Genomic DNA, 16,791 nt, shown 5'->3' on the forward strand with positions numbered 1-16,791 from the left:
GACACTCAAAATGAATTAAAAAAAAAATCTCACCTTTGGGAAGTATATCAACAATAGAAGAAATGTGTTTGGAATCATTTACACCACAAACATTCTGATCATTTTCTTTAAGAAATAACAATTCCAAGTTATGCTGAGTTGATACCAAAGAGGGGCTATCAGGTGATGTCTTTGACATGATATTGTCACACTGCTTTTTTTCTTTATCTTCATCATCATCATCATTTGAAGTTAATGGAACCCTAAGAGCAAGTAAGAATGAATGAGGAATTTTGTATTTTACAAAAATTATTTAGAAAATTACATGGATAGTTCTTTCTATATTCGATTTATTTAAGATCCAACCACAAACCCACCCTGATACCATTTTGTGTTCAATGAAGGCAATGATACCATTTTGTGTTCAATGAAGGTAGGAAATAGGTAGTTTCTAATAGTACGGATGAGTAAAACAGGAATGCTTCTTATCCCCTTATCTCCAGTGACTCCAAAAGGAGATAAATGATATAATCACTGGTTGAGCTATTAGGACAATAAAATTAATGAAATGAATAAAGTTCAAACATACTTATAAATATTCGTGTATAATAGTTATAATTTTCCTGTAATTAACTCTATGGAAAACCCAAAACTCTTCCTCTGGTTTCAAACAAGTACAACTTGTATGTAAAGTTTTATGTGTAATAAAGTCTGCTATGTTTCCAAAAGGTATCCATATAAACTAAAGCCATATTCCTAGAGTAGTTAAATCTATGGAGGGAAAAAGAAATCTATGGAAATAGACAAAATGACCTTTTTGAATTCAAAGAAGAAAGAGTAATATGCTCCAATGATAAGGATTTTGCTTTGTATGCCAAACAAATCATAGATATTTAAAAATTATTGATAATGAAAATACTAGAAAATATTTGTTAAAAATTTAAAGGCACCTATCAGTAGAATAGCCATTGGGAAGAAATGTCTATACCACTTGAAGAAACAGGTTAGCAAAAATTGTTTATTTTACAGAGGAGAGGTTCTGCTTCAGGTAATGGCCAAATAGCTACTATTGAATCAACCTTATCAAACATAATGAATATAAATTCTGGACAAAATATAAAAAAAACAACTACCCAAAGTCACTGGAGAGTGAATAAAAAGCAACTAGATACAGAAGAGGGGTTGGCACTTAGAAAAAGGGTGAGCTTCTCACTGTTTACAAACCTCAGTCAGTGTGACCTTTTCTAGAAGTTAGAAATCCAGTCTTATTATTATTAGTTCAAGGTCAGAATTCAGGGCAACTACAACTGCTGTAAAGTGTGTGTGATGGGAGAAAAAACAGGAAAAGTAGACAGGGAAGCCCCAAATTTTGTGCATAAACTCTCTCCAAATCTCTAGCTCATTCCTGAATCACATATATGAGAAAGATTCCAAGTGGCCCAGCTAAGGATTATAGAACTGAAATGAGATTTCATATGTTGTTCATCACAGGGAAGTATTAACAAGTCTGAGTTCAGATAAGGTAACTTATCTACTAAAATAAAACATCAAACTTGTTGGAGGAATATACCTGAATCCAGATTTTCTACAACATAGGAGTCACAATGTCGGGGGTACAATCCAATATTATTCAATATATGAAGCAACAGAAAAACATGATTCAAACTCAAGAGAAAAGATAATCAACAGAGAATGATCCAAATAAATAAATGGCCAATAAGCACATGAAAACATGCTCAGTATCATTAGTCACCCAAAAAATCCAAATCAAAACCACAGTGAGATACCACTTCATATCCACTAGGATGGCTATAATCAAAAGGATAGGTAATAACAAGTGTTAGTGAGGATATGGAGAAATTGGAACTCTAATACTTTGCTGGTGGGAATGTAAAACAGTACAGCACCTTTGGAAAACAGTTTGCCAATTCTTCCAAAAGTTAAACATAGAGTTATATGATCCAGCAATTCCACTGGTAAGGGCGCACCCAAGAAAGTGAAAAATATGTCCACACAACAACTTTTATATGGATATTCATAGTACCATTACTCATTCACAGTCTAAAAGTGGAAAGAGCACAAATGCTCATTAACAGATAAATGGATAAACAAAACGTAGTTTATCCGTACCACAGAATGTTAACCGGTCATTAAAAGGAATGAAATACTAATACATGCTATAATATGGATGAAACTTGAAAATGTTATGCCAAGTGAAAGAAGCCAGACACAAAAGGCGACATACTGTGTGATTCCATTCATATGAAATGTCCAAAATAGGCAATCCATAGAGACAGAAAGTGGATTAGTGGTTGCTGTGGGCTGGGGAAGAAGAGATGAGAAATGACTACTAATGGATATAGGTTTTCTTTTTCGAGTGATGAAAATATTCTGGAATTGGAAAGTGGTGAATGTTGCACAACTCTGTAAATATATTAAAAACCACTGCATTGTATACTTTAAAAAATAAACTTCATATTAATGAGAAATTTTATGTTATGTGAACTATATCTCATTTTTAAAAAAATAAGTAGAAAAAAGGAAATAATAAGGTGCAGACACCAAAGAAATATGAAACCGAAAAAAAATTGAGAAAAAAAATCAATGAAACCAAAAGCTGAGTTTTTTTAAGAGATCCGTAAAATTGACAATACTCTAACTAGTTTGATCAAACTTTACTGTCTAGATGAAATGGATAATTTTCTAAAAAGACAAATATTTTCTAAGTTGACCTGAAAAGAACAGAAAATCTGAAAAGCCCTCCATATCTATCTAAAAAATGAAATTAATAATTAAAAACTCCAGACCCACTTCTCTTATGAATTCTCTCAAATACTTAAGGAAGAAATACCAATTGTACAATTTTTTTCAGAAAATGGAGGAAGAGGGAATGCTTCTTATCTCATTTTACAAAGCCAGCATAACCATTATCAAAACCTATCAAATATATAATAAGAAAATTATAGACCAATATTCCTTATGAAAATAAGTACAAAATTCTTTAAGTAATTATTAGCAAATCAAATCCATCAACACATAGAAATAATAATACACATTATACACCATGACCAAGTGGAATTTATTCTAGGAATGTAAAGTTGGTTTAACATTAAACAAATCAAAGTCACATTAATAGAACAAAGGAGAAAAGTTATGATTCTCTCCACAGATACAGAAAAAACAAATCTGACAAAATTCAATACAAATTCATTATTAAAACTCTCAGCAAACCAGAATAAAAAGGAACTTCCTCAACTTGCAGAAACGGCGCCAACTTTTCAACAGTAAAGACAGAAGACAATGAAATAATACCTTTAAATTGCTAAAATTTAATAACCTAAAGTTTTATCATTGCAAACATAATCTTTAAAAATGAAGGTGATATAAATATGTTTTCAGAAAAATAAAAGCTGAGCGGATGCATTGCTAGTACCTGAACTAAATAATAAAGGATTTCTTCAGGCAGAAGGAAAATTATTTCAGGAGGAAATAAAATGCAAGCTTATTTGTGAATTTTACCTCAATAAAGCTGGAAAAACAAAAAATAAAATACAATTAAAAAGGAGCATACAATTAAAAAATGCAGGAAGCAATATGAAGAAATTGGAAATGAATATTGACTACACAAAACAGTGAAAGTAGTTAATTTGTGGGATTAAAATATATGCAGAATGAAAATACATAATAATAACATAAAGGCAGGACACAGGAATGTCGAGTCAGTGTTCAAAGATGCTAGCATTACTGAGGAATGTTAATATAATAATCAGTATTAGAGTATAATAAATCAAGGATGAGTGTTGCTATCATTAGGGTCATCATAAAGGAATAGAAGTTAATAGACAAGGAAAATTAAATTATGAAAAATGTTTTATTTCAAATTAAATTATGAAAAATGTTTTATTTATTTATTTATTTATGATATAATAAATCAAGGATGAGTGTTGCTATCATTAGGGTCATCATAAAGGAATAGAAGTTAATAGACAAGGAAAATTAAATTATGAAAAATGTTTTATTTCAAATGAAATAAAGAAAGGAGAGAAAAAAGGAACATAAAACAGGTGGCTCAAACAGAAAATAACTAGATGGCAGATATAAACTCAACTCTCAGGAATTATATTAAATGTAAACATAACAGCTATTCTAATTAAAAGAGATGATATTACATTAAATTCATTTTTTAAAAAAGGTAAACCTACATGCATTTTAAATATAACAGAGAGTTTGAAAGTATAGAAAAGGACATACCATGGCAATGTTATATCAGACAAGTAGACTTTAAAGCAGTATCATTTCCAGAAATATTTCATATTGATAAAACAATTTATCAGGAAAACAAATCAATCCTAAATTTATATGCATCTAGTAACAACTTTAACATATATAAAGCAAAAACTGACAGAACTAAAAGGAGAAATAGATAAATCCATAATCACAGTGGTAGACTTTAATGCACTTCTCTCAACAGCTGATAGACAAGAGAAGCAGGAAAGATATGGAAAGTCTGAACAATATAATCAGCAAACCTGACATAATTGACATATATAAAATACTGCATCCAACAGCCACAAAATACACATTCTTTCCATGTGTACCAAAAATATTTACCAAATTAGACCAAGCTGTGTTCTAATGCAAGTCTCAATAAATTTAAAACGACTAAAATCACTTGAACTATATTCTGTAATCACAGAGGAATTAAATTAGAAACCAACAAAAAGTAATTAGAAGAAAACACCCAGCTGCTTGGAGATTAAATAATCTTGTAAATGATCCATGAGTCAAACAATGTATCTGAACTGAAGGTAATAACTACTTTGAAATAAATGATAATAAGGATACAGCTTATCAAAAAATGTGGGATGCAGCTAAAGGAAAAAAATAGCCTTAAATGTAGGCAGCTATACCCCAACAACTTCATATTTTTGAAAAGGCTTAAAAACAATAATCTAAACCATTTTAAGAAACAAATAAGTACAGTAATAATAAAACTTTTAAATTGAAAAGATAAACACAACACTGTAAATCAACTATACTTCAATAAAATTTAAAAAAGAAAAGAGATAATAAGAAGCAGAATAAATGCAATAGAAAATAAATATACTAAAAGAACGATCAACATAACCCCAAAGATGATTCATCTTTGTAAAGATGACAACATTGATAAATCTCTAGGGCAAAACTAATCAAGAAAAAAGTGAGAAAAAACAAATAGCCAATATTGAAAGAGAGCATCATTATGTACCCTACAGCAGACATTAAACGTGTAACTAAAGCTATTCTGAACGATTATATGCCAATAATTTGATATTTTAAATGAAATGGATAAATCTTTTTAAAAATTAACAAACCTGACAAAAGAAGAAATAGAAAAGCTGGATGTTCTTACATCTATTAAAATGGGATGTTATCAAAAATGTTTCCACAAAAAAACTTCAGGTCCAGATAACTTCTCCCAAATATTTAAAGAAAAAAAATTTTTTACACAAATACTTCCAGAAAATAGAAAGAGGGGTATTTATCAATTCATTTACTTTGACCAGCATAATATAAATATCAAAACTTGACAAAATATATTATAATAAAGGAAAATTATACATCATCTTCATTATTAAAATACATGCAAAAATCCTTTAAAGGATTAGCAAAATAAACTTAGTGATATATATCAAAGGGATATATCATCAGGAGCAATTCATTTCAGGATTGTAAGTGATTTAACATTAAAAATATCAATTATAATTCATTACCTTAGTAGAAAAAATATTAAAAATTCATTACATTAATAGAAAAAAAGAGAAAAATATTATCTTCTCAATAGTGACAGAAAAAGCATTTGATAAAATTCAACAGCCATTGATGAAAAAACTCTTAGCAAACTAGGAGTACAATGGAACTACTTTAATCTGATAAGGAGAATCTATAAAAACCTAAGAGCAAACATATTAAATAATGGGAATACAATAAGAATACCCACTGTTAGTACTTTTATTCATTACTGAACAAGAAATAATCAGTCCAACAAGGTAAGAAACAAAAGATAAAAGGCCTATAAACTGGAGAGGCAGGTGAAGGGAAAACAGTTCTTATTTACAAGTAATAAAATTCTATTAATATAAAATTTTTAAAAAACTATGGATAAATTATTAAAATTAATAGCAATGTCAATGTAAACAAGGTTAATATTCAAAAATTAGTTGTATTTCTATATACTATCATCAAAAAGAAAAAGAAAATTTGAAAACTATCAAGAATAGCACTAAAAACATCAAATAAGTAGGAATAAATGTAAGATGTGCAATAACTGTATTCTAAAAGCTCTGAAACTACATACATAATATCTAAAAAACAGAGTGATATACCATGGTCATGGAAGAAATACTCAATTTTATAAAGTGTCAATTTTCCCCAAACTGAACTATATTCTACATAATCCCAATCAAAATTCCAGGTGTATATGTATGTAAACTGACAAGCTAATTCTAAAATTCACATGGAAATGCAAAAGGCCAAGAATGGCCAATTAATATGTATTCTTAAAGCATAAATAACTAAAATAGAGATTCAAACTATCAAATATCGAGACTTATTATAAAGTTAGTAATTAAGATAGTGTGGTTTTGACAAAAAGACTCATGTAATAGAATAGTGAGTTCAGAAATAGACCCATACATATCCAGTCACTTGATTTTTTATACAGATGACACTGCAATGAGGTGGGGAAAGGATGGTCTTTTCAATAAATGGTTCAAGGTCAACAGGATTTCCACACTAAAAAAATAAATGACTCTTCTCTCACATCATACCCAAAATTCTAGGTAGACTGAAGATCTAAACATGAAAGGGAAAATAATAAAGCTTTTAAAAGAAAACATACATAGGAGAACACGTCATGAACTTGCAATTGGTAAAGCCTTTCTTAAAAGACACAGAAAGCATAACCATAAGAGGGAGGGGGACAAACAGATATATAAATTGGATTCATCCAAAGATACCATTAAGAGAGCAAAGAGGCAAGCCACAGAGTAACAGACAATTGTATGCACAAAGAATTTATACACAATGTATAGAAAGAACTCCTACAAATCTGCAAAAAAAAAAAAAAAGATAACCTGATAGAAAGAAAATAAACATATAAACAGATGCCTTACTTCATTAAGTATCGGGAAATTAAAACTTCAGTGTAATACCTCTACACCCCATATGGCTAAAATGAAAAAGACAGACAATAACAAGTGTTGTTGGAGGTACATAACAACAGGAATTCTCATATATTGCTGTTAGAAATGTAAACTGGCATAATCCCTTTAGAAAACTGTTTAGCAGTTCCTTCCAAAGCCAAATACATGTAAACCCAGCAATTCTACTCCTAAGTATATACCCAACAGAAATGTATACATATATTAATCAAAAGGCAGATACAAGGTAGAATTATTTATAATAGACCAAACCTAGCAAAAAAACTAAAAACAGAAGAATGGATAAATTATGGAATACATACAATGGAATACTATACAGCAATGAGAATGACTGATCTACAACTACATAGGACAATATGGACGAAATCTCACGAACACAATGTTGAGCTACAGAAGCCAGAGACCAGAATCATACATCCTGTATGATTTCATTAAAGGAAATTCAAAACTAGGCAAAATTAATTAATCTACAATGTTAGTAGTCAGGATAATATTTATCCTCGGGTGGGTGATGAGTAGTGACTGGCAAGGGGCACAAGGCTATCTGAGGTACTGGTAATAATCTGTTTCTTGGTCTGGGTATTGGCTATACCATATAGTGTTCACTGTGAAAATTCACCATTCTCTAAAGATTTTTGCACTTTTCTAAAATGTACATTATACTTCAAACAAAAGTTTACTTAAGGGCTTCCCTGGTGGCGCAGTGGTTGAAAGTCTGCCTGCCGATGCAGGGGACACGGGGTCGTGCCCCTGTCCGGGAGGATCCCACATGCCGTGGAGCGGCTGGGCCTGTGAGCCATGGCTGCTGAGCCTGCGCGTCCAGAGCCTGTGCTCCGCAACGAGAGAGGCCACAACAGTGAGAGCCCCGCGTACCGCAAAAAAAAAAAAAAAAAAAAAAAGTTTACTTAAAAAAACACAGTAAAATTTTCTGGAGGGCAAGTTAACACTTGATTCATACATTTACATGAAATAATACATGCATAATGACGGCCAAGATTTTCTTGAAAAAAACCTGAGCACCTACAAGACAACAAAATGTACTATTTTAAAACTATATTAATTAAAATGTACAGGTGCAATGTGGCGCCAGTACAGAACAGACAAAACAATGGAACAAACTGGAATGAATAGAAAATGACACAGTGGATATAAGAATTTTTTTTTTTACTATAGTACAGATACCACTTCAATACATAAGTGCACTCTGTACACTTAAAAAAATGCATTAAACCTATAATTTATGTAACAGAAAGAACACTGTCTAAAAGAGACAAGACAATTCTGATCAAAGCTATTAATTCATTGAGTCATTTTACCTCTCTGGACCTCAGTAACTGTCTTTAAAAGTGATAGGTTTGGGCTTCCCTGGTGGCGCAGTGGTTGAGAGTCCGCCTGCCGATGCAGGGGACGCGGGTTCGTGCCTCCGTGTGGGAGGATCCCACATGCCGCGGAGCGGCTGGGCCCGTGAGCCATGGCCGCTGAGCCTGCGCATCTGGAGCCTATGCTCCGCAACGGGAGAGGCCACAACCGTGAGAGGCCCGCGTACCGCAAAAAACAAACAAACAAAAAAAACCGGTAAAAGTGCTAGGTTTGAAATAGAGTATTTACTAAGATTATAATCAAATTAATCAAGAAATGGGAATTTTGGTCAGGCGAATAGTAATCATCAAAGTTTATTTTAAAGTCTGAGTAGTATGCAAGATAATAAAGGTAGAAATAGTTATGAGATTTACCCAGCAGAAAACATGAGGCCAGTGGTGACCTGGAGGAAAAGAAAGAACTGAAGAGTAGCAGGATTCTATAGATGACCTTGGTTATTGAATTGATGGGTAAGTTTCCTTGGAGCCCTGGAAATACAACCTGTAGCAAGATACCACAAACCATCTCATTTCTACCTTAACAGGCAACTACAGGTTGATGAAACCAGAACATTGCATAACACACACAGATTATGTTGTATGAAAATCTAAGTATTCTGAACCAGTGTAATTCAAAGCTATGTAACTCAAGGTCTACCTGTGCCTCTTTCTTCTCTAGAAACTATGGGAAAGCTGAATATTATTTCAAAGTTTAAAACTGAATTCTATTAGATTATATCTTCAATTTCTTTCACTGGTACAATATTGACAAGTATTTCATTATTTATTTTTAAATGTTTTTCTGTTTCAAGGAAGCAAATCAAATAAAAACTTTTCGAAGTCCAATTCAGGTAAAAGTGCACCAGTCAGTATTTAACCAAGTTTTGGAGCAATTACCTTGCAAATGGAAGACGCATCAATTTGCACTGTTTACTAACCCGTTTCTTCTTGCTACTTGGCAGAAGAAAGGGACTCTCATGGAACTATTTTTGAAAAGAACAAAGAAAATGAATGAAATTTCTAATCTCATTAGATCATGTTTGTCATTAAAGTACCAAATTATACAAGATACTAACAGTAATAGAACAATTCTTACGTGTAGCCTTCAATAGTTTAATGAGAATAATGTGATGATAAGGTCAAACACAGTTCTTCCTTAATCATGCCATACAAAGATAATCACTACTAATATTTTGGTGTATAACCTCCCAAACTTTATTCTATGCCTATGAATATATACACATGTCTATACTCATGCATATACAATATTTCTACATATACATTTGACCCTTGAAGAACATGGGGATCTAGGATCTACCTCTATTTTTTTCCCAATAGTTTTTCGATTGTGTCCATCTTTTTAAAAATAATACAAATTCTTCCCTAATTTGAAATGACTTTTCTACTAATATCTTTTATGTTTTTGAGTCTGTTTTGTCTTGTGTTCCATGAGCTGTCTAATCCTGTGTTACTTTTAATCGAAAGCTAATTTTTATATAAAAATTTCAATAACCAATTGTATCAAATAATAATGTGCTGTTAGCCAATTAAAATTAATATTATCTCCATTCCTTGGTACAAAGTTTAAGATATGCATCTCTAACCTTGATGCTACTTAACTAATCTGAATTATCCTCAGTAATGCTAAAAATATTACACTATTTAGACACAAATTCTACTTACCTCAGAAAGAGTGCTCATTTCAATTGCAGTTATCAAGTTATTGTTCATGAGTGCTTCTATTTCTATAAGCTTCTTATTCTGAAATAAAGAAAGAGCCTTCTAATCAACTAAGATTTGGAGTTTATTATACCATATACATTTACAAATACCATCAGTTGAGAAGACTTAAAAAATAACAGATCACATTAGGCTAAAAAGGTGCTACACTGCATAGTTCAAAAAGACACAGACACAGACACATACGCACAAGTTTTGAATGCTTTTGAGCTATCAGTCATAAATTTTCCTACTTTTTTTTTCTGGCAGCACCACGCGGCATGTGGGATCTTAGTTCCCTGACCAGGGATCGAACTCGAGCTCCCTGCATTGGAAGCACAATGTCTTAGCCACTGAACCGCCAGGGAAGTCCCTTCCTACAGTTTTTAATCTTCTCATAATAATAATACATCATGTGGCAACTGAACACAGTTTGTCAGCCACAGGAATTGAACCTCCAAGAAGTATAGTAAGTCATTTTTCCATTTTAAATTAATTTCTACTCATTTTGGAGTTAGAGCTATAGCTGTAGCTGTAACCTAGCTAAGCACTGGCTGTTACTGCCCTGCTGTGGACAAAGTTGGAAGTTGGAAGGAAAAGCAAGGACTACAATCTTCATTCTACTTGGCTTGTAGCCAGTGGAATGTTGCCATTAAGAGAGAATACAAACACTCAGGGACCTTCCCTCCTTTCAATTCACTGGAGGAATTATGCCCATCTTCTTATAATATATTAATGTATCAAGTTTTGCTTATGATAAGCAATCAAATGTTGATCAAGGTATTATATTAGTTTGCAGAGCCACAAGTACACATTTAGAATGTAGATTCAAGACACCTATTTTATTACCCATTAACAGTTTGTCCATTAACATGGCACACTCTTTCAATAAATTTTTTACATTAATTACAGGTCTGAAAAACATTTAGAGCTTCTAAAATAATACAGTTTTAGAATTCAAACACAATATAGTTTCCATACCAAATTATTTAGCTTTAGACGAAGAAATGTGTTCTCAAAATTCAGTTTCTCCACTTCTTTTTGCAATAGCATCTTTTCAGTTGTAATTCTTCGAGAATTCTCTTTCTCTCTGCTAAGAGCCTGAGCTAATGCCCTGTTGTTGTGCTTTAAAGAAATTTTGAAAATAGAAGAATTATCTGTAAAAAAATTTTAAGAGTTAATATTGAACATCTTAATACATTTTCATATTCCTTAATAAAACTACTTTGGACAAAACATATTTCACTTTGTTTTAGCTGAAGTTAGAAAAGAAGAGCATGACAACACAGATGGAATTTTGAAAAAAATGTACCCAGAGTTTGGAGCTGAAGAAATAAAAGCTAGATAGAAGATGAATAAGAGTTGTGAGAAATGCAGAATGTTTGTGAATACAGAGTTAGGAATAAGAGGACTCTAATATAGACACAGTATTCTAGATAATTAGATCAGTCACAAAAACTAAATCTTGATACTTGTTGCTCTGCCTTCCTTCCTACCTTTGACTAGGAGGTAGAATGGAGAAGCTGATCCCACAGCTATAACTAAAGATGTCCTAGAGAAATTAGGGTAGCCAATCCGTGAAAATTTTAGAGCCAGTTTCTGTGGCTCCAGAACTGAATTAATGCTCCCAAAGTCCATTTTTCAAAACCTCAAGTAGAAAGGCAGCATACTTACTGTAATGTTGGACAGATCATCTAAACCCTGTGGGATCTTCTACCTCCACCTTAGATATCCTACCTCTTATTTCTAGGCATCTATTGCAATCTAAACTTGACCCCTTCTCTTTACAAGTACTATGTAAATATAATTTAAATCAGAATGCTTCCCCGTTGTTAGCAAAAGAAATTTAATTGTGAATTCCTTGGTAACGCTCACCTTACATATAGTGTTCCCTTAGTACACCTAAAGCATAACTGTATTTTCATAATTTTGATTTACATGCCACTATTCAATAACACATCCCATGGATTTAAAGTTATAGTATATGTAATATGTTTTTTTTTTTTATTTTTTATTTTTTTTGCGGTACGCGGGCCTCTCACTGTTGTGGCCTCTCCCATTGCGGAGCACAGGCTCCAGACGCCCAGGCTCAGCGGCCATGGCTCACGGGCCCAGCCGTTCTGCGGTATGTGGGATCTTCCCAGACCGGGGCACGAACCCGTGTTCCCTGCATTGGCAGGCGGACTCTCAACCATTGCACCACCAGGGAAGCCCTGTAATATGTTTTATAATAGTAACATGTATTTTTATGTAATAGTATTAATAGCTATAGTAATAGTAATGGTAATAATAGTTTATAATACTAATAATATATTTTAAAATACTCAGGGAAAGCTTGGGTGTCTAAAAAAAACAGAGTCCAAAAAGTACTTTATTTTTGGCACAAAGAAAGTAGATTCAGACAGCCACCTTTGACATATCAAGTGGAAATAGACTAGAACCAGTTTAGGACTTGCAGAAGCTAAAGGTTAATAACATTTTCCTGTTGCACTCCTCAGACTCAGTGTATTCCTTCATAGCAGTGGGCGTGCAATGGTCCTGCCAAAGAGAATAGGAAACTGCCACTATAGAAAGTGGTCTAATACAAAAGATGGTCCTAGAGACCTGGGTAGGAGCAACATTACGATTTAAAGACACTCAGGAGGCTGGGCTATTTCACAAGGCACAATTACTTTTCACACGTGTTGATCAACAGGAAACCTCCCCCAATCCTGCTAAGATGGAAATGAATCACTGAGATAATTTTCAGAAGTAATGAAAATTTATCTTGGGGTGTTTCCCTTTCTTTTTTTTTTTTTTTTGCCTTCTGACATCTTAGCTCCAGAATCCATGAAACACCATCTCCAAAGAGGTCAGTGCCCTCATGATGAGCTTTGGTTACATAAAATCACCCACTACAGCACACTATCTGGGCCAACCACCTCTAGAGTACCCATCATCCAAATGCTGCAACATGTCAGAAGGACAATCCGTCACTTTTTTTTCAGCTCTTTTCCAGAAATGTCATGTTGGTATTTTCTTTGCAGTGTAGGAGGTAGCTGCCTTGGGCCACCCCAGCCTCACTGCTGAAAATTCAGCTGTCACCACTGACAGTAAATCATCATAACCACCCAACTAACAGGAGTTGAAGGAGATAGGAAGAATTGAATAGAGAAAGTCTCATTTAACAAAATAGTCATTTTAGTCATTTTCTATACTTGAAAAAGTATCAAATACTATATCGATTCTCCAGAAAAAAGTAAAAATGTGAGTATACTTTAAGACTAATAACACTTACTTAGTATTTTTGTTTTGATTTTTGAAGCAAGAGAAACATTCAACTTAGCAGCCTTTGAAATTCTTTTCTCTTTCACATGTCTTTTAATTCCTGAGGTAAAAAGTGAACCAGTTTCCATCACTGGGTACTCCATCACTGAAGTAAAAAAAGAAAGCAGGAGATCACAGTATTGATTAATAAAGGGAAAAAGGATAACTGATAAATACATTCTAAGAAGTAAATCATGACTTAAATAATATACTTTGTACATAAGTATTTGCAGAACCCTTCATATAAAATCTAAAAGTATGAATATAATCAAAAGTGGTTTAAAAGTAGAATCCTAAAAAGGTAAATGACTTTGTTTTTTCGTTTAAACCTATATCATTATATCTGCTTGCCAGGAGCTAGGCTAGGCACTGGGGACAAAAAACAGGATAAAGCTGCATAGGAATGCACAGTCATGGAATGCACAGTCCAGTGTGGGCACAGACTCTATTGTGATACAAAGTAAGAAGTGTAACCTTAGAGACATGCACAGAACAGATGTACCTAATCCTATGGGGACTGTTCCCACTTCATCCTCGGACATACACTCCATTTCTCTGCAGCCTTTACAGCACAACTCCTTAAAAAATTGCCTATACTCAGTTTCCAATCTTCTTGCAACCTATTTCACTCAATTCCAACAAAACTGCTTTTGCCAAGGTTTCTAATGACCTCCACACTGCTAATCTAACGGTCAGTTCTCAGTCCGCATCTAACTTGATCTAAGAGCAGCATTTAATGTGGTTAATTTCTCTTTCCTCCTCAAAAACAATATTTCCTCAGCTACCAGAACACCAAACTCCTGGGTTTTGTTTTTTTTTTTTTTCCCTAGCTAACTAGCTGCTTCTTTCCAGTCTCTTTTACAGATTCTTCCAACCTATAATAAGTTCTCTCCTTGGATTTCTTCTCTTTATCTACCCTCAATCTTTTGGTGTATTTTATGTATTTAAGTCATGGCTTAAAATACTACCTAGATATCAAGAACCCCAAAGTTTATGTCCTCTGTCTGGATCTCTTTCCTGAACTTTCCTGGATTCATATAGTTGTCTACTCCACAATTCCACTTGGATAACTGAAAGAGCATATCAAACTTAACCTGCCCAAAACTGCTTCACTCAGAGCCTTCCCCACTTCAGTTAATGGCAACTCCATCCTTCCAGTTGCTCTAGTCAAAAATCTCTCACATCCCAATTTACCTTCACAATGCATTTAGAATCTGACGACTCCTCAGTATCTCCACTGCTACCAACCTAGACTAAGGCACTAACATGTCTCACCTGAATTATTTCAATAGCCTCTTACCTCCCTACTTCCACTCCTGCCCTCACTACAGTGTATCAATCTATACTATCTAAAACTCTTCACCATCTGCTCTTCTTCCCATTTCTGTAACTTTAAACTCCTCCTTCTCTCCCCCCTAGTCCATGACTCTCAAGCCACAGTGGCCACCAAGATCTAACTGCTCCTGACATATGCCAGGCATTTTTCAGCTTCAGGTCCCTTGTATTGGAGTACCCATTCCAGGGTGACTTACCACACAGAGATTGAGGTACAGTCATTCCTTGGTATCTGCAGGGTACTAGTTGCAGGACTCCCACAGATACCCAAATCCACTATGCTCAGGTCCGTTATATAAAATGGCATAGTATTTACATATAACCTGGGCACATCCTTCTGCATAGTTTAGATTACTTATAGTACCTAATACAATGTAAATAGTTGTAAATGCAATATAAATGTTATGTAAATAGTTGCTCGGCAATTAGCAAGTCAAACTTTGCTTTTTGGAACTTTCTGGAATTTTCCCCAATTTTTTCCTTCAGTGATTCGGTTGGTTGAAGGAGATGATTCGGAACCCGAGAGTTGGACAGGAGAGCTGACTGTATTATAAATAGTGGTTAGACTGTGTTGGTGCCCCAGTTCTAATATTTCACAGCTACGTGATCCTAGCATCTCCAAGTCTCAATTTCCAGACTTAGAAAATTATAAAAAGTCAGAGCATCTCATTGTAGGGACTTAATGAGCCAACGCATATACAGTGCCTAGTACTGGACGTAGCACAGAGCGCTCAGTAACATTACCTATGTATTATTACTCCGTAGCTCTTGTCTGGCTAGCATCTCGGCTAAAGCAGAACTACTCAATCCCACATTCAATTCTCCTGAATTGGATTCCTCATCTAGAAAACTCATAGTCCCTATTTGCCTACCGAAATCCTACCTGTGCGTCAAGACCTAGTTCTGGTTCTAAGTTCTTCCCAGTCGTCTATCACCGCTTCGCCTTCAGTCAGTCTCCCTTTTAATCGAGCACTCCAAAGTAAAGGGCTCCTCCAAGAACTTGAAAAAAGCAGTCTCTAACATTCATTCAGCCTATTTACTGAGCGCTCACAGTGAACCAGATACTGTTCTAAAAGCAGTAGAGCAGTCATATAGACAGAAATTCCTTCCTACAGGCGCTGGGTTTCTGCCTGGCGGCTGGCCCCCCTCACGGAGCCGAGAGCTCAAATCCCAGGGGCAAGAAGCAGTGACTTAGATCCAAACCAGGGCCTTCCTCAAGAAGCCCCTCCGAGCCAGCACTGGGCCCGGGGGCCGGGAGACCCGAGGCGGAGTGGGCGGGGCCGCGCGCGGCTCGGCGGACCAGAGACCCGGGAGGGCAGCGCCGGGAGGTTCAGCTCGGGAAGGGCATGGGTCCCGCCAGACAGGGCAAGGCCACGCCAAATGTCACAGATCACTGACTTACCGCTTTTTCAGCGTGGTGGGACCACCACTCAGCTCCCGGAGCCCGGCGCTCGGGGTCAGGGCTTGGGTTTAAACTCCGTAGCCGTTAGCGGTTGCCTCGTCAGCCAATCAGATCCCGAGAAGGCGGCGCAAAGCAGCTTGGTTACCAGGAAGTGGGAGGTGGAAGGGGCGGGACCTCGCCGCGGGCGTTCGAAGGGGACGTGGCCAGGCAAGCCTGGGGCGACTTAGCCTGGGTGCAAGGCTTTGAGCAGGTTCTGTTGCGCTGTCGCCTAATGTTTTTGAAAAAGAAAACGCTACTTTGACAAAGCTACATTTGTCAGTCAGATGTTTAAAAGGCTTGACAACCACCTGAAGCCTGTTGGAAAGTTTTTGTTGTTTCTGACGTTACTGTGAGACTGCCCGCCCACATTTTACCAGTTCTTCTGCATCTTTGCACTATGATGCCGGCAGCGTCATTTAGTTTCCACTTAAAAGCCCTCCCCATTTTTCTT

The 16,791-nt window shown here is 35.1% G+C and overlaps 1 protein-coding gene across 1 annotated transcript in view; it reads right to left on the reverse strand.

Annotated features, from left to right (window-relative positions):
* Positions 1–16,361, reverse strand: part of SGO2 (shugoshin 2) — a 30,010-nt gene extending 13,649 nt beyond the window's left edge. Inside the window, exons 1-6 of the mRNA XM_030855220.2 lie at positions 16,302–16,361; positions 13,536–13,670; positions 11,240–11,415; positions 10,223–10,300; positions 9,437–9,522; positions 34–242 (exon numbers count right to left, since the gene is read on the reverse strand). Of these exons, the coding sequence (XP_030711080.1) occupies positions 34–242; positions 9,437–9,522; positions 10,223–10,300; positions 11,240–11,415; positions 13,536–13,668 (682 nt within the window). The 5' untranslated portion in view covers positions 13,669–13,670; positions 16,302–16,361. The remainder of the gene's footprint in view (positions 1–33; positions 243–9,436; positions 9,523–10,222; positions 10,301–11,239; positions 11,416–13,535; positions 13,671–16,301) is intronic.
* Between the last annotated feature and the right edge of the window lie 430 nt (positions 16,362–16,791).

Source organism: Globicephala melas, chromosome 7 (genome assembly GCF_963455315.2).
Source record: "Globicephala melas chromosome 7, mGloMel1.2, whole genome shotgun sequence".
Taxonomy (NCBI): Eukaryota; Metazoa; Chordata; class Mammalia; order Artiodactyla; family Delphinidae; genus Globicephala; species Globicephala melas.